General features: G+C 41.5%; 1 protein-coding gene across 1 annotated transcript in view; it reads left to right on the forward strand.

Annotated features, from left to right (window-relative positions):
- The first annotated feature begins 4,718 nt into the window (after positions 1 to 4,718).
- Positions 4,719 to 23,652, forward strand: part of ANAPC4 (anaphase promoting complex subunit 4) — a 33,352-nt gene continuing 14,418 nt past the window's right edge. Inside the window, exons 1-19 of the mRNA XM_083754904.1 lie at positions 4,719 to 4,849; positions 5,900 to 6,005; positions 7,348 to 7,480; positions 8,462 to 8,536; positions 9,758 to 9,784; positions 9,881 to 9,925; positions 12,142 to 12,226; positions 13,455 to 13,565; positions 14,866 to 14,949; positions 15,397 to 15,483; positions 15,878 to 15,942; positions 16,038 to 16,080; positions 16,161 to 16,237; positions 18,566 to 18,666; positions 18,744 to 18,795; positions 20,099 to 20,154; positions 21,865 to 21,911; positions 22,266 to 22,322; positions 23,595 to 23,651. Coding sequence (XP_083611030.1) covers positions 4,742 to 4,849; positions 5,900 to 6,005; positions 7,348 to 7,480; positions 8,462 to 8,536; positions 9,758 to 9,784; positions 9,881 to 9,925; positions 12,142 to 12,226; positions 13,455 to 13,565; positions 14,866 to 14,949; positions 15,397 to 15,483; positions 15,878 to 15,942; positions 16,038 to 16,080; positions 16,161 to 16,237; positions 18,566 to 18,666; positions 18,744 to 18,795; positions 20,099 to 20,154; positions 21,865 to 21,911; positions 22,266 to 22,322; positions 23,595 to 23,651 — 1,416 coding nt within the window. The 5' untranslated portion in view covers positions 4,719 to 4,741. The remainder of the gene's footprint in view (positions 4,850 to 5,899; positions 6,006 to 7,347; positions 7,481 to 8,461; positions 8,537 to 9,757; positions 9,785 to 9,880; positions 9,926 to 12,141; positions 12,227 to 13,454; positions 13,566 to 14,865; positions 14,950 to 15,396; positions 15,484 to 15,877; positions 15,943 to 16,037; positions 16,081 to 16,160; positions 16,238 to 18,565; positions 18,667 to 18,743; positions 18,796 to 20,098; positions 20,155 to 21,864; positions 21,912 to 22,265; positions 22,323 to 23,594; position 23,652) is intronic.

Here is a 23,652-nt window from a genome sequence, read left to right on the forward strand (position 1 = left end):
CATTTGTCCTTAAGACAGCTTTCCGGGTCATGGCCAGCATGATAAAACCGATTCTGGCACAACGGGATACTGTGACGGAAACCAAAGCGCATGGAAACGCCATTTACCTTCCCGCCGCAGCAGTACCTATTTATCTACTTGCATAGAATAAAAAAATATATAAATTAGTTTGGAGATGGTATTTAACACCAGTCAGATTAAATCAAATAAACAATGAATATTTGGTGTTATGTTGGAGGGGATGTCAGGAAACCGGGAATTATGTTCACATATGGTGGGGGTGTATATATGTACAATTTTTTGGCAAAGCGTTTTTAAGGAGATAACGGCAATCACTGGTTTAAAGCTGACCAAAGTCCAGAGGTACCTTTATTATCAATTTACGATGGGGTGGAAGGTTCACAGACTATGATGGACTTGCTCACAAATTTATTGACAGCTGCACGAATTATGATAGCTAGGGAGTGAAAGGGGCAAGCAGAATACAAAATGGAAGAATGGTATAAAGAGGTGTGGGATATAGCTATTAATGATAAATTAACATGTGCCATTAAGGTAAGATGGGGAATATGCAGGAGAAATGATTTTGAGGAGATATGGAAAGTGTTTGTAGAATTTGTACTGTTAAAACGGAAAGGGGTCAAACCATCGCAAGAGGTATTGAAATTTTGGGAGGTTGGGTAGTTGCAACGGAATGGTCTTGGTGGTGGGGTGCACATTTTTATTCGTATTTATTTATTATTATTACTTTGTCAAAATAAAATATTTTTTTAAAAACAAACATAATTACTTAAGCAAGGAATTCCATCGCTCCATTCAAGTATTCAGTATCCATGGATATGGAAATTGGTGCCTCCAATCAACCAGAGATATAAAACACTAAAACTCTCCTAAGGATTATTCATTTAAAATAGAAAGTTTTATAGTCAGAATGGCTCCAGAATTAACTTCCCACCATTGTATGAACATGGTAAGCTAGTCTCTTATTAACAAGACAGAAGCACTTTACAGGACTGGACAAATGCAGATCTGAAATGGTCTATTCACACAGCATATTTACATGGATAAAGTCAAACATGGAATAAGGAACTATTTAGCGAAGGCATTCTTCTCTTCTGGTAAAGGTAAAGATAAAGGGACCCCTGACCATTAGGTCCAGTCGTGACCGACTGTGGGGTTGCGGCACTCATTTCGCTTTATTGGCCAAGGGAGCTGGCGTACAGCTTCCGGGTCATGTGGCCAGCAGGACTAAACCGCTTCTGGCACAACGGGACACCGTGACGGAAACCAGGGCACACGGAAATGCCGTTTACCTTCCTGCCAGAGCGGTACCTATTTATCTACTTGCACTTTGACGTGCTTTCGAACTGCTAGGTTGGCAGGAGCAGGGACCAAGCAACGGGAGCTCACCCCGCTGCGGGAATTCAAACCGCCGACCTTCTGATTGGCAAGCCCTAGGCTCTGTGGTTTAACCCACAGCGCCACCTGCGTCTGTTGCATTTCCTTCGTTTGTTGCCCTCCACTTGCTTTTACCTCCAAGATCCACATTGTTAGATGTGATTTAGGCTGGTTCCTTACAGATTTATCCTGTTTACCACTGCACCCTTCTTGCAGTGGCAAGCGCGGGTGGCAATGTGGACTAAACCACTGAGCCTCTTGGGCTTCCTGATAAGAAGGTCGGCGGTTCGAATCCCTGTGGAAAAGTGCCAGCTCCCTCGGCCTGAAAGCAAGTCGCCTTTGACGGGACTTCACCGTCCTGGGGTCCTTTACCTTTACCTATGGGGATAAAAAACAGCAAGTCAGTGATAGCTGGATGGGATCAGAGGTCCTTAGTGGCTGCTCTGACAACTTCCTAGAGAAGTTTGGCTGGTTCCATTCTTGCTGTTCTGCCCACAGGTAAACAATCTTCTTGCCTAGTGCTGTGCTGTTTTTGTGGTACAGTGGTACCTCGCAAGATGAAATTAATTCGTTCTGCGAGTTTTTTGTTTTGCGGTTTTTTCGTCTTGCGGTTTTTTCGTCTTGCGAAGCACAGATTTTGGAAAAGCTTCAAAAATCACCAAAGTCTTCAAAAACCTCAAAAAAGGCTACCACACCTCGTGCTATGAGTTGCTCCTCGAAGTTAAGTCGCAACTGCACCCCCTGAATGCACGGTTTTAAGAAAAAGGAAACAAACTTGCAAGACAAAGGAAACAAACTTGCAAGACGTTTTCGTCTTGCGAAGCAAACCCATAGGGAAATCCGTCTTGCGAAGCAACTCAAAAAACGAAAAACTCTTTCGTTTTGCGAGTTTTTCGTCTTACAAGGCATTCGTCTTGCGAGGTACCACTGTAACTGTGTGTTTTCAATAGTTTCTAGATATATACAGTGGACGCTTGGGTTGTGAACGTGATCCATGCGGGATGCACATCCACAACCCGCAACATCCGCAACCCGCAGTGGTGCATCTGCGCATGTGCAAAGCACGATTTAGCGCTTCTGCGCATGCCTGACCGCCAAAACCCAGAAGTAACCCGTTCCGGTACTTCCGGGTTTTGGTGATCCGCAACCCGAGAAAACACAACTGGAAGCATCTGTAACCCGTGGTATGACTGTACATAGAATATCAATCCTATTAATGTTTAACTGCTTTTAAAGTCATTGTTTCCCACCCTATGTTTTAACAGTTAATAGTAATAATATTATATTATTATATACCCCACCCATCTGACTAATAATAATAATAATAAAAATTATTTATACCCTGCCCATCTGGCTGCGTTGCCCCAGCCACTCTGGTCGGCTTCCAGCATACATACAAAAACCTAATAAAACATTATGCACTATTTTATCAGCTGAGTCCGTCAGTTGCCCTGCTGTTTTTGTTGTGTTTCGATTCCATTAATGTTTAATATTTGCTTTTTTTTAAAATGATTCCCCCAGTTCACCTATTGCGTTTCCAGTTTCCGTTTTATCTGTAAGCTGCCTTGAGTCCCTTCCCTGGTCAGGGGGAAAAGGCGAGGTACGCACTAAAGTAGTGATCATAACGATCATCACAATCTGTAATACTAATAGAATAATAATAATGATATATAATGATCATCAAGGGGGGAAGTGTGTAAAAAGATTTCCCCCTCCCTCTGCCTGCTGTCGCCTTTTCCGAAGCGGCGCAGCAAAGCAGAAGCGCGCGCCCAGCCTGGTGGGCGGCGTTGGAGAGCGCGCAGCGCCCGCCTCCCGCTCCGGAGTCACTCCCCTTTCCTTCCCCACCGGTGGAGAAGCGACGCCGCTTCCGGAGGTTGGGCCTTTTCTGCCGGCGCAGGTTGCGCGGGAGAAAAGGAGCGCTTGGGGGCGAGAGGACTGGATCTCCGAGGGACGAGATCTCCGGGCGCCGGGTGCGTCCTAGCGATGGCAAAGGGAGCAGCTGCTGGCTTTGGGTAAACCGGATCGGCCGAGGCGCAGGAAGGGACCAAGAGCATCCCTTCCGACTGCAAAAAGGAGAGGAGTGGCGCCACCAGGTATAGTTTACATCTCTCTCTATATATATGGTTCCATGCTTCATTTTGCATAACATAAATCCCTGCATATTCTGTATAAATGAAAACATTTAGCGTTCCATTATTCCATCCATCAAAACTTAACTTACACTGCTGAATTTATCTCAATGCTGCCAACGTTTTCAAACGTACACAATTCCCTCCCCCGATATAGTCAATAGAGGTTTTCTGATCTTTAAACCTACATTCTTCTTCTTCTCTTATTCTAGAAGTTAGGTCCGCAAGTTGTGCATATTCTGTCAACTTAAGTTGCCATTCTTCTTTGGTTGGGACCTCGCTCATTTTCCATTTTTGGACTAACAAAACACAGGCTGCAGCAAAGGGACCCCTGACCATTAGGTCCAGTCATGACCGACTCTGGGGTTGCATGCTCATCTCGCTTTACAGGCCGAGGGAGCCAGCGTTTGTCCACAGACAGCATTCGGGTCATGTGGCCAGCATGACAAAGCCGCTTCTGGCGAACCAGAGCAGCACACGGAAACGCCATTTACCTTCCCCCTGGAGCAATACCTATTTATCTAGTTGCACTTTGGCATGCTTTCGGACTGCTAGGTTGGCAGATGCTGGGACCGAGCAACGGGAGCTCACCCTGTCGTGGGGATTCGAACTGCCGGCCTTCCGATCGGCAAGCCCTAGGCTCTGTGGTTTAACCCACAGTGCCACCCACGTCCCTTTTACGGGCTGCAGTAGTGGCATACATAAATAGCCTTTTTTGACACCTGGGAATTTCAGTCTGAATTATCCCCAACAGAAAGGACTCTGGGGTTTTTTGGAAAAGTACTTTAAACATTTTTTTAATTAATTGTAAATTGTTTCCCAATACTCTCTTACCCTTTTACAAGTCCACCACATATGATAAAATGTACCCTCAGCCTCATTGTGTCTCCAGTCTCCATTATTACTTCCATCAAAACTTATTTACACTGTTGAGTTTATCTTAATGCTGACAATGTTTTCAAATGTATACAATTCCCCCTCCATATATTCAATAAAGGTTTTCCAATCTTCTTTAAACATATGTTGTTCTTGTTCTCTTATTCTGTAACTGCATATTCCATCAGTTGTAAGTTGCCATTCTTCTTTAGTTGGGACCTCGCTCGTTTTCCATTATAAATTATTTCCCAATACTCTTTTTACTCTTTTACAGGTCCACCACATATCAACCACGTCTGTATTATTTGTCCTGCTTCTGGGGAGTCATCGCTGCCACTATGCCTGCTTTTCGGCAGGTTGGGGAAAAACAGCTTCCTCAAGAAGTCATTTTCATGGCCTGGTCCCCTAAGAGGGATTTGATCGCTCTTGCAAACAAAGTTGGAGAGGTAAGGTGGTCAAATGCACTACAGAGAGCGGTATGTAGCAGTGGTAAACCTTTGAAAAGTCTTGAGTCTGGTCTGAAACGAGTTAGTTTAAAAAATAGTTCTGTGAATCCTTTATAACGTAACACAAGATGGAACCAGATTTGTCAGCTACATGAGATGGCAATTACCAAGCGATTGTCTTGCTGCTTTCTTATACCCTTACATGGCATCTACCTTATGGGAGCAAGAATCATATTATTTATAAAAATAATATGTCATTAAAATATCTCCAGAGTTCTGAATAAAACTTTTTTTTTTTGCATTTTAAGATTTTTTTGGCATTTAATAAGTTATATGCTAGTCGAAGGAAATTAATGGAAAATTCATGCATGGGAATTAATGGAAAACTCATGCATGGAACAGAAACACACACACATGAACAAACATTTTTGAAATTTAAGTCTGCTTTCAAATGGCAAGGGGGCACATTCATAGAAAACCCACCAGAAAATTTATATGATCTCTCAGTTGGTTGAAGAAAGTAAGTATGATTAAAAATTAGCACTTTGTTATCCTAGTAAGGCATTGCTTCAAAACAGTTCTGGAAACAAATATTGGGAAGGGCATGCTAATTTCTACATACTTCTTTCAAACAAGTAGCTAACACTACTTCATGTTTTAAAAAACGGGAGCAAGAAAAGCCTAGTTGGTTTTGTTACCCTCCATCCTAGGCGCTCCCAATCCATTGCAAACCTAGATTTTTTAAGAACAATTTTTTAAAAATCTAATAAAAGCTATTGGACTGTACCAGATAAAATCAGCTAGGATACATCAGATCACATCTGACTGGGCAGTAGACTATTTCCTCTAGATTAGAATATAAGCTTTTCTCTGTGTGTTTTTGGGGAAAAGGTAATTGCAAAAACCTTATGTCCAAACTGGGTTTCTTTTCTTTTTTTAACTGCATTTTCTTAAGCCGTTTCATAAAATCACAGCCTCCTTTTGTACTCTGCTTTCACTGTAGATAGGAAGTCTGAATGTTTCTACCATTCTTCTCAATGCCTTTTTTAGGTTTTGCTTCATCGCCTTGCAAACTTCCAGCGATTGTGGAGTTTGCCACCCAGCGAAAGCACCGGGAAGGAAGTGACGGCCCTTGCGTGGAGGCCAGATGGCAAAAGTAATGTGCAACAAATAGCGTTTAATAATAATAATAATAATAATAATAATAGTTTATTTATACCCCGCCCTTCCCGGTTCAGAAAACCGGGCTCAGGGCGGCTAACAACAAATTTGAAACACTTAATTGGTGCAACAAAAACAGCATAAAATACAGTATAAAACATGAATAACAATAAATTCCAAATCAATTTAGGGGGGAAATCCATCCAATAAACATTAGATGATCACCAGGGATAGCTGGCTAAATTAGTCCCGTTTGGGCCAGTGAGGAGACCAGGGGAGAATTAGCTGTGGGATTCCAGAGCAGGTAATCTTCATAAAAAAGGGGAGAGGGAGGGAAGGAAGGGGAATAAAAGATCAGGCTAGGTTCAAATTGAAAGCCAGGTGGAATAGCTCTGTCTTACAGGCCCTGCGGATGGAAAATAAATCCTGCAGGGCTCTGGTCTCATGGGACAGAGCATTCTACCAGGTCGGAGCCATAACTGAGAAGGCTCTGGCCCTGGTGGAGGATAATCTGACTTCCTTTAGGCCCGGGACCTCTAAACTATGATTATTCATAGTTGTTTAAATTTTAAATTGAAGGAATGTGTCATTCGTTCGCTCTCAAATAGCTGACAATGCTAACCCTGAAAAGGGCAGTCCTTTGACAATACAGCTCAGTTTGGCGTATTGCGGACAGCAAGTGATGGTTTTGGTTTGCGCTCAACCATGATTTGTGTGGCGATCGCACAGGGTCCCCAGACTTTTCACCATCTATTGATCACTGTGCCACCACTTGATTTCTCGCTGCCACCACCCAGGCCCTACCTGGGAAATACTGAGTCCAGTCAGGGTTAAATTGGAACATAAACTTCTCTTTATTTATTGCAGTTTAACAAGCGTGTGGTTTCATAAACAGTATCAGTCAATTACAATCATGGGGTGCCTATCCAGACCTATAACTTCCGCTACCTGCTCTCACTCACTAAACCACCTCTCAGATATTTACTTGTCTTCCTGGCCCCTAACTATTCCTGACTCAGCTTATTTCGCTACACTAACTCAACCTACCCACAGACTCTATCCCAATTCACTCCCACTCCAACCAACCAACCAACCAACTCCCAACGAACTCCTCCTTTGCCCCTCCCAGAGCTGGTTTTATAGTGCCTCTGACTCCACCCCCTGGGTTCTGATAGGGTAGCCCGTTTAACTATTTCACCTCCAGCACTCTCATATGTTAAGGTCACAGTTTGCTTCAACCATGGTTTGTTATGTCCATTGCTTTTAATCACTGGCATGTACAGAAGAGGTGGTCTCTCGTGCATTGTGTATTTACCATTTCCCCATTCCTTCTGCAGTTTTGGCTTTTGCACTTGCAGATACTAAGCAAGTTATCTTGTGTGATGTGGAGAAACCAGAGAGCTTGCATTCTTTCTCAGTAGATGCTCCTATCACTTATATGCACTGGATGGAGGTTACAGAAGAAAGCAGGTAGGAGCAAGGCACAGAATGAGGGCCATTCATCTGGCAACCTCTGGTGCAAATCGCTCGCAGTTGCCAAACGGGGAAACATTTGCAAATTTACAAAAATCTAGAGCTTTCTTTAGCTTTCTGGGAAGTTTGAACTTCCTCCGTATTCCATTGCATTATAATTACGTGTACGACTACAGTGATACCTCGGGTGACATACGCTTCAGGTTACATACGCTTCAGGTTACAGACTCCGCTAACCCAGAAATATTACCTCAGGTTAAGAACTTTGCTTCAGGGTAAGAACAGAAACCGTGCAGCGGCAGCAGGAGACCCCATTAGCTAAAATGGTGCTTCAGGTTAAGAACAGTTTCAGGTTAAGAACAGACCTCCAGAACGAATTAAGTTCTTAACCCGAAGTACCACTGTATTGAGTTTTAATATAAGTTACTTTTAATACTGGTTGGTATATGATGAACTTCTATTTGGAGCAGAACTCAATGAACTTTTAACTCCATTGATTTCAGTTGGTCTATTTTGAGTATGAATTACTTGGACATTATCCATTGTATTGATATAATTGTCACACGATTGCAATATAAACAGCTGGGATTTTTAAATGAAGATTGGTCTCCATCTGTGCCTAAAAAAAAGTTCAGTAGTATGTCCTATACTTAAAGGAAACCAAAATTCAATAATAACCTAGAAATGAAGGGACTGTGTTTAAAAAACCATAGAAGCACATCTGTGCTGTGTGAAAGCTAACCCAGAGCAATAGGCACTGCCTATTGTTGCATAACTGATGAAGCTTCTACATTTTAAAATTTAACTTAGCTTGATAACTCCTGTGAAAGAACTGTATTTAAATACAGCTATTTTTAGGAGAAAAGCCAGACATTTTAGAATATGGTATTACTTTCCACCTGATTTTCCAACCTGTCATTTTTTTTTGTCATTTTAGTTTTGGCATAACCCAAAGAGCCTTTTTATCTTCCCTTTCAGCGTCCTCACTTCCTTTTATAATGCGGAGGATGAGTCTAATCTTCTTCTTCCAAAACTACCAGCATTGCCAAAGAAGTAAGTGTTTTGTTGTTGTTTTTTAATTTTTTTTAAATTCAAAATTATAACAAGACATATTATCCAAAAACATATTATCCTTGTTTATCCCCCCCCCCAATTTTTCCTCCCTCCCCCCCTCCCAAAGAAGTAAGTGTTGAGCTTTCAAGCTATGCTATTTGTGGGTTGGGGGGGGCTTTCTGTTTAACAATTTAAAATACTCATTTAAGCAACTTTAAAATATCAGTGACTTCCCCTCTTCTTTCTATGGTTCCCTTTGCATATCATGAATCCCTGCATATTTTACACAATTTAAACCATTCAGTATTCCATTATTACATCCATCATAATTTATTTACATTGTTGAATTTATCTTAATGCTACCAACATTTTCAAGTGTATACAATTTTCCCCCATATAAACATTTTCCAATCTTCTTTAGACATGCATTCTTCTTGTTCTCTTATTCTATAAGCTGCTCATATTTCATCAGTTTAAGTTGCAATTCTTCTTTGGTTGGGACCTCGCTCGTTTTCCATTTTGGGGCTAACAAAACACGGGCCGCGGTAGTGACATATATTAATTGCCTTTTTTGACACCTGGAATTTCCGTCTGAATTATCCCCAACTGAAAGGACTCAGGTTTGTCTGTTTTTTGAAAAGTACTTTAAAACGTCCCCCCCCCCCCATTCATTATGATTTCCCAATACTCTTTTACCCTTTTACAGGTCCACCACATAGATTTTTGCAGGCCTTCTGAGTAGATCAGCGACTGAAGCTTATTTTTTATGTATAAATTTCATTTTCTGAAGTTGATCCTGAACGTTTTACTGTGTTGGTTTCTGTTGATACCATAAAGAGAACATGTGACTTGGTTGCCAGGCATCGTCTACTTCAGGCTTCCTCAATCTTAGCCTGCCAGATGTTTTTGCCTACAACTCCCATGATCCACAGCTAGCAGGACCAGTGGTCAGGGATGATGGGAATTGTAGTCTCAAAACATCTGGAGGGCCGAGGTTGAGCAAGCCTGTTCTACTTCTTTATGCTAATGCTAAGAATGTCTACTCAAAAGTAAACACCTTTGAGTTACATGAAGGTTTCTTCTAAAGTAAGGACGCAATCCTCTGCACACTTATGAGAAGACATGCGTACGGTTGTCCTTCTATGGCCTACATGAATTTGTGATTCTTACTAAGAAGATATCATTGAATGTGCTGACATTTCCCCCTTTTTTTTAACCTAGCTACAGTACCACTGCAAAAATTTTCAGGTGAGGCTCATTTTCTGGTTCTATCTTTTCGTTTTTAGTTATGAGGACATAAGGTGTTTCGTTTTGTAACTGATATTTTAAAATATTACGTTTCAGTGAAGAAAAATCTGATGAGATTATGAAACTCATGGGAGATGTCAGGTATTTTTTTTTTATTCTAATTTGGTTTATGTACAACCAGCAGCTTTAAATCAGTTGCTTGGGAATTCTAAGAAGCCGAAAACACACCACAAACAACAAACCAGGGCAGTTTTGAAACATTCAGCCCATCATGCAAAATTTGGTTACAATCTCTTAAATTGTGTCCAAATGCATAGCAAACAAACAGCTTTCCAAATTATGTTGTTGATACTGAGAGTGAAAGAAGTTCTGATTTCCCCCCTTTTTTTATTTATATGTTTCAAATTTATACATTTCATTAATTTTACAATCATTTCAACATTTCAAAGTTTGACTTCCTTCCCCCTCTTCTTGTGGTTCCTTAATTTATTTTTTAATATCTTCTGCATGTCCAAATTCATTTAATTGGCTCACTTAATTATATTTAACTACTTTAAATATAAACTCTTATGAAACTGCAGGTAATAATAATAATTTATTATTTATACCCTGCACATCTGGCTAGGTTTCCTCAGCCACTATCCCAATAGAATGTTAAAAACACAATCAAACATCAAACATTAAAAACTTCCCTAAACAGGGCTGCCTTCAGATGTCTTCTAAAAGTCAGATAGTTGTTTATTTCCTTGATATCTGATGGAGGGGCGTTCCACAGGGCGGGCGCCACTACCGAGAAGGCCCTCTGCCTGGTTCCCTGTAACCTCACTTCCCACAGTGAAGGAACCGCCAGTAATCCTGCCAGTGTTTTTATCTGTTTGCAGTTTATCTGTAAATATTCAATAAACCTATTTCCATTATTTTATTAAAAAGTTTGTTATCTTGATTTCTTATTCTTCTGGTCAGTTTTGCCATTCCATAAGTTTCTGTATCCATTCTTCCTTTGCTGGGACTTCTGCTTCTTTCCATTTAGGGGAGAGTAGCTTTCTTGCTGCTATAGTCACATATATGAATAAATTTCTATACAGTGTAGGTAGTTTTGTCCCTATAAAGGTAAAGGGATCCCTGACCATTAGGTCCGGTTGTGGCCGACTCTGGGGTTGCGGCGCTCATCTTGCTTTATTGGCCAAGGGAGCCGCCATACAGCTTCCAGGTCATGTGGCATGACTAAGCCGCTTCTGGTGAACCAGAGCAGCACACGGAAACGCCATTCACTTTCCCGCCAGAGTGGTACCTATTTATCTACTTGCACTTTGACGTGCTTTTGAACTGCTAGGTTGGCAGGAGCAGGGACCGAGCAACGGGAGCTCACCCTGTTGCGGGGATTCGAACCGCTGACCTTCTGATCAGCAAGCCCTAGGCTCTGTGGTTTAACCCACAGCGCCACCCGTGTCCCTAGTTCTGTCCCTATAAGAACCAAATAATTTGGGGGATTCTAGAAGAAATTTCTCATCTTGGTGCTCTCCAGTTTATGTTAATTCCCATCAACCGCAAGCCAACACAACAAAAGGTTAGGGAGAATGCAGTTACAGTCTAACAGCAACCAAAAGTTTGAGAAGAGTACTTTACTCAGTTCATCAGTGGACGGCAGCATTTAGTTGTTTTGGTTCTGGTGTGTTTACTGACGTTGGGAACGAAAATATGAAAATATTAGAAGGGGCCTTTGGGTCTGAATTTTTGCCCGTTGCACTTTTGCTCACTTCCCGTCTTTGCAAATCCCACAAGCTGTGGTGATGTTAACTGACTTAAATGGCTTTAAAAAAGAGTAAGACAAATTAGCTGAGGGGAAATCCATCAAGGGCTCCTGAGCACAAGAGCTAAATTCTCCGACTTCTCAGGTTCAAAGGCGGTAAATGTCTTAATATCAGTTTCTGGGGGATAAACAGTGGGAGAACCCTGCAGGCAGCTTTTGTTTTGAAACAGTAAGTTGCCTTACACTTTCCTCTGTCTCAGCCTGAGGTAAAAGGGACACTAATAGGACATGTCATTTTAGTGGGTGAAACTTAATTTTTGCAAATTTCTTCAGTCTTAAAAATATGTTTTGAGTGTAAAGAATTCAAATCTACAATTTTTGCGATTAGACAACATTTAGCTTCATAGGTCTACTGCTTTCGGAAAACCAAAGAATTGTAATTTTACCTTCTGAAAATGTCAGGTAATGCTTGATAGTAATAATAATAATAATAATATTTTTATGAAGGCTGTTGTATAAATATTTTACACAGATAAACAGGCAGGTGGGATTGCTAATGTATAAGGGTGCTTCCTAATTTCCATGCCCTGATTATCTCTCTCTTTAGGCTGAATGCTCTGGTTCTTGGGGGCAATGCTGGGTTTATTGAGATCTACGCTTATGGGATGTACAAGATAGCTACAGTAATGGGGGTGAGTAGGTCTTGCAATTCCCACCACACTTCTGCAGAGCGTGGTTCCACAGCGTTCCAGTAGATCTCCTTAGGTATATCCTGTTCCTGAATGTTAAAAGTCAAGTCTTCTAAAGATGGAAGGAGAGATTTGGCTCTTGAAAAATTGAAGCGGCGAGCTTCTGCAGGCAAAGTACATCACCTGCCACTGAGCCACAACCCCCCTGAGAGCCTGTGTGGTGTAGTGGTTAAGAGCGGTGGACTCGTAATCTGGTGAACTTGGTTCGCTTCTCTGCTCCTCCACATGCAGCTGCTGGGTGATCTTGGGCCAGTCCCACTTCTCTGAAGTCTCTCAGCCTCACTCACCTCACAGAGTGTTTGTTGTGGGGAAGGAAGGGAAAGGAGAATGTTAGTCACTTTGAGACTCATTAAAGGAAGTGAAAGGCGGGATATCAAACCCAAACTCCTCCTCCTCCCCCCCTGCACAAGACTGACAAGAATGTAACTTCTTTTCTTTTTACTGCATCCTTATACTGGAAAAAAAGCTATATTTGTAGTGCTATCACGCAACATTTAAAGACGCCTCTCCACCACACATACTCGACCGCTCTAAAGATGTGAAATTCCCTCCCCAAAGTTATTTCTTCCTTCTAGGCTCCCACAGTGGTACCTCAGGTTAAGTATTTAATTCATTCTGGAGGTCCGTTCTTAACCTGAAACTGTTCTTAACCTGAAGCACCACTTTAGCTAGTGGGGCCTCCCGCTGCCGTCGTGCGATTTCTGTTCTCATCCTGAAGCAAATTTCTTAACCCAAGGTACTATTTCTGGGTTAGCGGAGTGTGTAACGTGAAGCGTATGTAACCCGAGGTACCACTGTACACCTTTTTTCTCAGTGAGGTGTAATAGTATTTTAAACAGATTTTAGCAAATGCACACAGGCTGCAATCCTGTGGACTCAGAGATGTGCTTTTGAAACTGGGGAGGAAAAGAACTATACAGTTTTATTCCCCCCCCCCCCCAATTTTTTTATTCATTTTATAACACAAATAAAAAACACAAACAGAAAAGACAAACAATACAAACAAATTCTTGTCATATCCTTATTTTTCTAAACATTGTTAAGTGGGTTTCCCCAAGTCCCACCTGATTTTCGTTTTACAAGAACTATACAGTCTTAATTGTATGAAACGTGATTCGTTCCTCAAGACTAAGAAAATTAGGTGTATAACCTTTGCATTGTTTTCTTGTAGGTGACTGGTTCTTGCCTTGCTTTGTGCTTATCAAGTGACTTGAAATCCCTGTCGGTTATTACAAAAGTAGAAGTTTCTCCAGAAAGTGAGCCAGAAATAACATACTTCCAAGTGAGTAAAACTGCAGAAATACTTAGCGGCAATGTTTTGCTCTGGGTTGTTTTGGGGGGTAAATCATCCTTGTCAGTTCCATTCTACAGTGGATGTCTTCGGAATGTTTCTGAGCAACTGTGTTAAAATTTGACTTGCTGGGATAGTTTCAGCGGCTTTCCTTCCCCATCAAAAATAAAAGGCCATACCTTCTAATCTTTTCTTAGAGGAAACCTTGCGCATTTTCACCTTTTGCTGAAAAATGGGACTAATTCCTGCCCCTATCTGGGCAGGCATAGTCTAACTTCTGTTGCCTATGATCTGATAACCTCTAGGTTAGATTACTGGAACACATTATATGTGTTGTTGTTTAGTCGTTTAGTCGTGTCCGACTCTTTGTGACCCCATGGACCAGAGCACACCAGGCACTCCTATCTTCCACTGCCTCCCGCAGTTTGGTCAAACTCATGTTCGTAGCTTCGAGAACACTATCCAACCATCTCGTCCTCTGTCGTCCCCTTCTCCTTGTGCCCTCAATCTTTCCCAACATCAGGGTCTTTTCCAGGGGGTCTTCTCTTCTCATGAGGTGGCCAAAGTATTGGAGCCTCAGCTTCAGGATCTGTCCTTCCAGTGAGCACTCAGGGCTGATTTCCTTAAGAATGGATAGGTTTGTTCTTCTTGCAGTCCATGGGACTCTCAAGAGTCTCCTCCAGCACCATAATTCAAAAGCATCAATTCTTTGGCCATCAGCCTTCTTTATGTTCCAGCTCTCACTTCCATACATCTCTACTGGGAAAACCATAGCTTTAACTATACGGACCTTTGTTGGCAAGGTGATGTCTCTGCTTTTTAAGATGCTGTCTAGGTTTGTCATTGCTTTTCTCCCAAGAAGCAGGCGTCTTTTAATTTTGTGGCTGCTGTCACCATCTGCAGTGATCATGGAGCCCAAGAAAGTAAAATCTCTCACTGCCTCCATTTCTTCCCCTTCTATTTGCCAGGAGGTGATGGGACCAGTGGCCATGATCTTCATTTTTTTGATGTTGAGCTTCAGACTTCAAACCATATTTTGTGCTCTCCTCTTTCACCCTCATTAAAAGGTTCTTTAATTCCTCCTCACTTTCTGCCATCAAGGTTGTGTCATCTGCATATCTGAGGTTGTTGATATTTCTTCCGGAAATCTTAATTCTGGCTAGGGAATCATCTGCATTCTAGGTTAGATACTGGAATGCATTATGCTGAATGCATTATATGTGGGGCTGCTCAAACAAACCCAGGTGGTGTAATTTCCTCTGGCTATAATTTTATTCTCTTCCTGCTATAGTTGGACACCAGTTTGCTCTCAACCTATTTACCAGAAGTGACCCGAATGGCTAGAAAATTCACACACATTTCAACTCTCCTGCAGGTACTGTATTAAAATTCTCTGGCCCATTTTGCAGTCCCACTGGAATAAATCCACTTGATTTAACTTGTCTAGATTAAATTGATCCATCTTTGAGAAAATTAGACTGTTGTCCTAAGGATAAGTTTCATTGAACTACTTCCAAGTAAATGTAGTGAGGATCAGGCTGCCAGTGTGTTTTAATTCCGTTTTAACTTAATCTAGGATCGGAGGAAAGAAGGGATTTTTTAAAATATATATGATAAACATTGGTTTTATGCAGTTTTAAAATGCATTTATCTGGGTTTGATAGTGATGGCACTATGCAATTTTGAAATATTTTAATGGAAGCCATGCATTGAGGTTGATTGAATTTAATTAGTACGGCATATTTCTTTCTGCAAAATTGCATTTGTTTCCAATACCATAGAAAAAGGTAGGCATTTCTGTCCTTTCTCTGTTTGTAAACAGTATATAAAGCTGTCGCTGACGTGTATGTGTGAAGCTTGGGAAGAAATACTGATGCAGATGGATTCACGGCTAACCAAATTTGTGCAGGTATTGTGAAAACTCTTCCAATTCAGGTGATCGTTATTTTAATACTGCTTCTCGTAATATTTTTCCCATGTGAAGAATAGGAACAGGTTATTGTCGCAGATGCTCTGTTCAAGACTAGGTAGTCCACTTATAATGACACCGTGTCCCCATGCCTGGTCTAGAGGGTGAGGAATTTTTTAATGTTTGCTGTTTTATCGTGTTTTTAATATTCTGTTGGGAGCCCCCCAGAGTGGCTGGGGAGACCTGGCCAGATGGGCAGGGTATAAACAATAAATTATTATATATGGATAATTAAATAATAATAATGTGTCCATGTGTCTTCATTATTCCCAAGCGGGTAATGGGTCCTTGAATCACAATTAAATGTGTTTGTATTGCCACCTTCAATCTGCAGGAAAAGAACACAACGACGTCCGTTCAAGACGAATTTATGCAGTTGCTGTTATGGGGCAAAGCAAGGTACTGCGTAGGAAGTTGTTTTTCATCAGAGTTGTGTACTGCGTTGTGCTCACAAGCAAAGTGAAATTTGTGTGTGGTGTTTTTCCCCTATACAGCCTTGAACTTCAGGCGTTGCTTATGAATCAGCTCACAGTAAAGGTATACTAGTGCACATGTTAAAATACTGTTACTGCCTTTTGATTGACCTACGCTGCTAAAAAAAAAGTCTCTTCCAACAGGGCTTAAAAAAACTTGGCCAGTCCATGGAATCCTCTTATTCCAGTATTCAGAAGCTTGTCATAAGTCACTTGCAAAGGTAATATGTCAAGCTGTGTTGAGAGGGACGCAAATAAATATAGGAACTTATGGAACAGAGAAAACTCGAATACATTTGATGCTTAAATCAGTTGAAATACCACCGCCACCTTTGGGCTGCTATGGTGGTCCCCGCTGTGGGTTGAGCAGCTGAGCCCGGCAAATAGAAGCAGGCAGGCAAGACAGATTGGTGGTGGTTGTTTTTCAATTCTGCCACTAGAAGAATGTCTGAATGAAAATTTCGGGAAGTACTGCCCAAGCAAGGGATGTTAGCAGTAGAAAATGTGACTACTATGGTGTTATGCAAGCCGAAGCTGCTACTTTAAAGTCAGTTACCCTAGAAAAGCTTGAGAAAATGCAACATGAAGCACAGGAAACTATTCAACAGCAGGAACTACTTGCTCAATAATGTTCAAACTCTGAATTCATTCAATAGTTTACTTAAATGGATTTTCTGTACTGCAGTATCAATGTATATAGCAATATGATATGCTGTGTAAAACATTACACATGGACAGAATAGTGGTTGTAGATTCTTACAGATTTTCCCAATTGTACTGCTCCCTTTTAAAATATATTCAAGTATGTAGTCGTTTAAATCCAGGTAATCTTTTAAAAAATGTCATTCAGAATCCTGCTCTAGGATTTCTATATTGTTTTTCACATTGGAGGTCAACTTAGCAGCCTTACATATGTTACTGAACCTTTAACTCAGCATGGGGAACCTTTTTGGCCCAGCAGGTCAGATCTTTCACCTCTGCAGGACAATTCTTGACAGGTGGCAGCTAATTTGCCTGTTACCTAATATCACAATGATGCTGGATGATTGCCATGAGGGTTGCCACGCCCACCAGCCCATCCCTTGTGCAACACGTGGGAACCACAATCCAAGTGGCTTTGCCAGTCCTATGCTCAGCAAAGTGCAGTGTATTGGGCTGACAAAGCTGCTTTCTGCAGAGATCAGCTGAGCAATTGGGTTTCCCAAGGTTTAGGTTTAGAAAGGTTGATATGTCTCTGCTATTAATAAAACTTGTTTCTATACGTTTAAATATACCAATATGCTAAAGAGTAAAAGAAAAAGAAATACCACCGCCACCGTCCCATTCCACGGAAGAAAAATTGCTAAAATACTTCTCACTTACGCAAGGAAATCCTAGCTTAGGCTGAGTATGAGTGATAACCAACATTAGCTGTTTTCAGAGTAGACCCCTTGAAATCAGTGGATTTATTGATTCCATTGAGTCTACATGAAGTGTTATTAACACTCATCTATCACACTATACGAGTAACAACCTACAGTGGTGCCCCACAAGACGAATGCCTCGCAAGACGGAAAACCCGCTAGACGAAAGGGTTTTCCGTTTTGGAGGTGCTTCGCAAAACGAATTTCCTATGGGCTTGCTTCGCAAGATGAAAATGTCTTGCGAGTTCCTGCGGGGTTTTTTTCCTCCTCCCCCTTTTTCCCAAGCCGCTAAGCCGCTTATCAGCTGATCCGCTAAGCCGCTTATCAGCTGATCCCTAAGCCGCTTAACAGCTGATCCCCTAAGCAGCTAAGCCGCTTAACAGCTGATCCGCTAAGCCGCTTATCAGCTGATCCGCTAAGCCGCTTAACAGCTGATCCGCTAAGCCACTCAACAGCTGATCCGCTAAGCCGCTTATCAGCTGATCCGCTAAGCCGCTTATCAGCTGATCCGCTAAGCCGCTTATCAGCTGATCCGCTAAGCCGCTTATCAGCTGATCCGCTAAGCCGCTTATCAGCTGATCCGCTAAGCCGCTTAACAGCTAAGCCGCTAAGCCGCTTATCAGCTAAGCCTCTTATCAGCTGATCCGCTAAGCCGCTAATAGCGCTAAGCCGCTAATGGGCTTGCTTCACAAAACGAAAAAACCGCAAGACGAAGAGACTCGCGGAACGGATTCTTTTCGTCTTGCGAGGCACCACTGTAGTTATGCAGAACTTGAGCTTACTTTCTTTTTTAGCTTTTACCCCAGCAAAGCATAACTCTGGGGAGCTGTCAAGTTAGCTAACAGCATAATAAAGCAACATTAAAATTAAAAGCAGTATGAAACCAAACATCTCTCTTTCTTTCTTATTTATTTATTTTATTGGGTTTTATAAACAAGAATACTGCTATACAAATAAGTAGACCAAGTTTTCTCATGTCAGGAGGAAGCGTGGACCAAACATATATAAACTATAAATCACTTTCTTTTTGCTTGGTTTCCTTCAGTCTATCAAATATTCCAGATTATTATTCTTTAATAATGATGCAGTGTTGTGTGTGATGACAGCCCCTTCACTGAAATGTTTTTTGCTGCCTTGCTTTGATAGCGGCTCTGAGGCTTTGCTTTACCATCTCAGTGAACTGAAAGGAATGGCATTGTGGAAACAAAAGTACGAGTCTCTTGGACTGGATGGAACAGGAATCGAAGGTACACATTATTAGCTTTCTGGCTAGCGTGTTGATCGTCAACTCAGCTGATGTTAAATAACTGTTCTCTCTTTACAGAAGCTATTACTGCGGTGGGCTCCTTCATCCTTAAAGCCAATGAGTTGCTTCAGTACGTATTCATCTAGCTTGTCGGATGCAAAGCATTTTTAGACTTTGGTTTCCTGTTGAAATGTTGGGAGCAAAAGTTTGTTGTGGTCCAAAACACAACTTAGTCTGTACAACTTAGTCATCACCTTTCTGTGATGATCCTGACCAATATTTTGCTGTAAATATTACTGATAGTGCATAAGCAGCACTTTGCCTTTTCATAGAATCATAGAGTTGGAAGAGACCACAAGGCCCATCGAGTCCAACCCCCTGCCAAGCAGGTCCTTCCCATGTCCCAATTCCCCTCAGGTAAACCTGCACCAGCTCAGGTAGAGACAACAACCTATTGCATACTAGTCACAAAAGTTAACCTGGAAAGTCAAGTGCTAGACTAAATTCTAGATTTAACCCAATGTGTTTTCTTCAAAGCAAAATCAGTTAACACAGTATTAAGAAAGACAGTAATAGACTGTGTTTGTCTCCTAAGTGCACATCAGTAAATGGTAGAAAAGAGGTCTGTGTTGCATGTCTGTACTATAGGTAGAAGCACTATATCATACTGGTGTTTAAGCACTAGCCTGCTAGCCAGAAGAGGTCAGGAATTGCATATGTACATGAAATTCCATGCTTGCAGATTGGCAGAGGAAGGATGGAATATTCCATCCCTTCTCTCTGGACAGACGCCAAAAGGGACCTTATAATTGTTGCATAAAAATGAAGATTTCAGCAAGAAGTCTGCTAGAAAGACACCTCCCCTCTATTCCTCTCCCTATAGAAGTACAGTGGTACCTCGTGTTACATACGCTTCAGGTTACAGCCTCTGCTAACCCAGAAATAGTGCTTCAGGTTAAGAACTTTGCTTCAGGATGAGAACAGAAATCATGCTTCGGCGGCGCGGCGTCAGCGGGAGGCCCCACTAGCTAAAGTGGTGCTTCAGGTTAAGAACAGTTTCAGGTTAAGAGCGAACCTCTGGAACAAATTAAGTACTTAACCCGAGGTACCACTGTAGAACAGACTAGCAAAAAGGTTGCAAGCTAGTAACGTCTGATGAACATACAGTGGTACCTCGGGTTAAGTACTTAATTCATTCCAGAGGTTCTCATCCTGAAGCAAAGTTCTTAACCTGAAGCACTATTTCTGGGTTAGCAGAGGCTGTAACCTGAAGCGTATGTAACCCGAGGTACCACTGTATTTATAAGGTTGCATTATATTAATGATATTGCAGTGATGACGTATCTTTCAGCGTGTGGAACTGCTCGCATGGAAGGAAATTGTAACGAGGGAGATGGGCTTTAGAAACACCTTTCTCTTCTTTCTCTCTACAGAGTTATAGACAGCAGTATGAAGAACTTCAAAGCTTTTTTCCGGTGGCTATACGTAGGTGAGGAAAAATTAGTGCTAATGATATAAAACAGGGTTCGATTTCGTGAAGCGTAACTGAAAAATGGAAACCTACGCACATGAAGGGATAGGGCTGAATCTTATTAGTTTATTAGCCACCAGGGAGCATGGTTAATTCTGCCGTAATAGGTTGGGTAAGGGGATGCGGGTGGCGCTGTGGTCTAAACCCCTGAGCCTCTTGGGTTTGCCGATTGGAAGGTTGGCGGTTCGAATCTCCACATTGCTCTGTCCCAGCCCCTGCCAACCTAGCAGTCTGAAAGCACGCCAGTGCAAGTAGATAAATAGGTACCACTGTGGTGGGAAGATAAACAGCATTTCCATGCGCTCTGACTTCCATCATGGTGTCCTGTTGCACCAGAAGCGGTTTAGTCATGCTGGCCACATGACTCGGAAAGCTGTCTGTGAACAAACAGTTTGTATGCTAACCTCTCTTTCAATGGAGTTTTCAAAGCATATGGGTGGCACTGTGGTCTAACTCACTGAGCTTCTTGAGTTTGCCGATCAGAATGTCAGCGGTTCGAATCCCCACGACAGGGTGAGCTCCCGTTGTTCAGTTCCAGCTCCTGCCCACCTAGCAGTTCAAAAGCACGCCAGTGCAAGTAGATAAGTAGGTACCACTCCAGCAGGAAGGTAAACGGCATTTCTGTGCGCTCTGGTTTCCGTCACGGTGTCCCGTTGCACCAGTAGCGGTTTAGTCATGCTGGCCACATGACTCGGAAAGCTGTCTATGGACAAACGCCAGCTCCCTCGGCCTGAAAGCAAGATGAGCTCCACAACCCCATAGTCACCTTTGACTGGACTTAACCATCCAGGGGTCCTTTACTAGGCAACTCCACATGAACAAGTTTTTTTCTCCTCAGAAATGAAAGGCAGCCACCCAACCTATTTAAAAGGTAAATAGGTTGGGTGGCTGCCTTTCATTTCTGAGGAGAAAAAAAGTAAAAACTTGTCCATGTGGAGTCACCTAGTTCCCACCAACAGGGACATCATGAAATAGGAAATGCCATTCATTTCCTTTCTGAAGACAGCTTAGGGCTGTGGAGGGGAAGCCATGGTCTCCCAGTTTTTCCTTCCCACACCCAGAAGGGCTGGGTTTTCAAGAAGGACAAGGGGAATGGAGAAGGGGGTGGGCAGAATGGTTTTAAGTTTTCCACTTGGAAAACTTTAGGGGAGAGCAACTTACTGTCCATCTCCTCCTCCCAGAGCAATATTGATAGGCCTTTTGAGTTTTAAATATTGTCCCTGAGCAGGTAGTCCTTCGTATTTTACACAAAGAGATACAGGAAAAAATAACCATGGCATGTTGTTGTTGCTGCCGTTGTGGGTATACAGTGGTACCTGGGGTTACATACGCTTCAGGTTACATACGCTTCAGGTTACACACTCCGCTAACCTAGAAATAGTGCTTCAGGTTAAGAACTTTGCTTCAGGATAAGAACAGAAATCGTGCTCCAGCGGCACGGCGGCAGCGGGAGGCCCCATTAGCTAAAGTGGCGCGTCAGGTTAAGAATAGTTTCAGGTTAAGTACGGACCTCCGGAACAAATTAAGTACTTAACCCGAGGTACCACTGTAATTACTATGTTTTATCATTGCTGTATTTTGGTGAAATCTTCTCTTTTGGAAGCGAGGGCAGTGGAATGGAAATTATTGCACTGTCCTGGTAATCTCTCTTTTTTAAAAAAAATTCAGCCATGCTGAGGATGTCAGAAGATCATGTCCCTCCAGAGCTGAACAAGGTAGTATTTCTGTGCTTCGTCATGTATCTTCCATTTCCTACATGTATTTAAAGGCAATACATTACACCCTATCTAATTAGAAATGTACAACAGCAATCCAGTGATATCTAGCCCCCTTACTAAATTAAATATTGACAAAGAATAAAATTGACATGGTTGCTCACAGAGTATTATTGACATTTTAATGTTAATTAGGGTTGTGTTTTCTTGTTTGATCTGCTACTGTATAATTATTTTATATTCAGTAATTTTCATGTTCTTTTAAAGAGACAACTTTAATTTTGATGCTCCTGCTTGCAGAATTTTGGCAGCTGATTTTTAAAATGTGATTTTTCCCCCTCTTGTTTCTCAAAGATGACTCAGAAAGATATTACTTTTGTTGCCGATTTTCTTACTGAACATTTCAATGAGGTAAGTTTTTTAATTTTGACTGGCTACTGTGAGTAAATTATTACATTTGCACATGATCTAGCTGACTTGGAGTTTTTGTTCTTTCAAGTGAAAGCAAACAGGTACATCTGTTCAGGTCAGCAAAGGAGATCTGAATTTGGAAAACAGATTTCTGCTCATACATTTGAAGGGAGAAAGAAATGTGCATTTGGGTTATTGTGATTTATTTATAGACCACCCTTCCTCCAAAAATCTCAGGGTGGTCTATAACACTATATAAACATAACTGTGAAATATCTTAAAACAAAATAAAACTTGATAGTAATACAAATTAATGACAGAGAACATTTCAGGCTCAAAACAGGTAAAACTATAGTGGTTCAGCTTTCCCCACAGCTTGAGGAAATAAATGTTTTTTTTAAAAGAATCTAGAAGACTTAAGGGTACTACCAAGATTATATCCATGGTACGGGGGGGGGGGGGAATCTATAAAATGTTACTATACAAATAGTTCTTAACACCTCACAGATTTAACTCAAATACACTTAAAGTAAATGTTGAAGACACAATACACCCTATTTTGAGGGGAGGATAATTTGTAATTTCAGCACAGAAATAATTGGATAACCCAATTATTCAGTTATTGTAAGAACCCAGTACTGGAAGAGGACCTGTCAGTAACATTACATTTACTTTCTGCTGTGAGAGTACTTCTTGCGAAAGCTTGAACACAAATGCAACCCCTTTAGTTTCAGAATGGATTGGAAAAATGGGGATGTCTGGAATAATGACCAAATTGATGTACTATAGCAGAGAAAGTCAGCAACGGATAGAGCAATGGTCTTTATTTTATTTTGGAATGAAAACATTCCAGGGCAAGAGTTATCCATGTATTCTATATAGTATAAAGTTGCTATATGTAGTATTTCTCAAATATATACACGTGTGTGCTTGTGTGTTTCTGTTCTCTTAACTAGAATAATACATCTACTGTATTTTAAAAAGGGTACCTAAAAGACAGTACTGAGGGGGGCCAATCATACCTCAATCAGGAGGCAGTTCAATAATTTGGGTGCCACTGTGGAGAAGGCTCTGCACTATTTCACCACCAACTGCAGATCTCAAGGCCTGGGGGTATTTGGAAGCTAACTTGCCTCCTTCTGATACATATCCCACCGAGGCTGTGATATAATTGAATGTGGGACCTTGGGAGTTAGCTATCTTAATAATTCTTCACGTTTCCACTTAAAATAAAATATACATTGCATTCCATGTTTGTTTGCTTTTTTTTAGGCACCTGAGCTCTACAATCGTAAAGGGAAATACTTTAATGTAGAAAGAGTTGGTCAGG

The sequence above is a fragment of the Podarcis gaigeae genome, assembly GCF_964106915.1.
Source record: "Podarcis gaigeae genome assembly, chromosome: 9".
NCBI lineage: Eukaryota > Metazoa > Chordata > Lepidosauria > Squamata > Lacertidae > Podarcis > Podarcis gaigeae.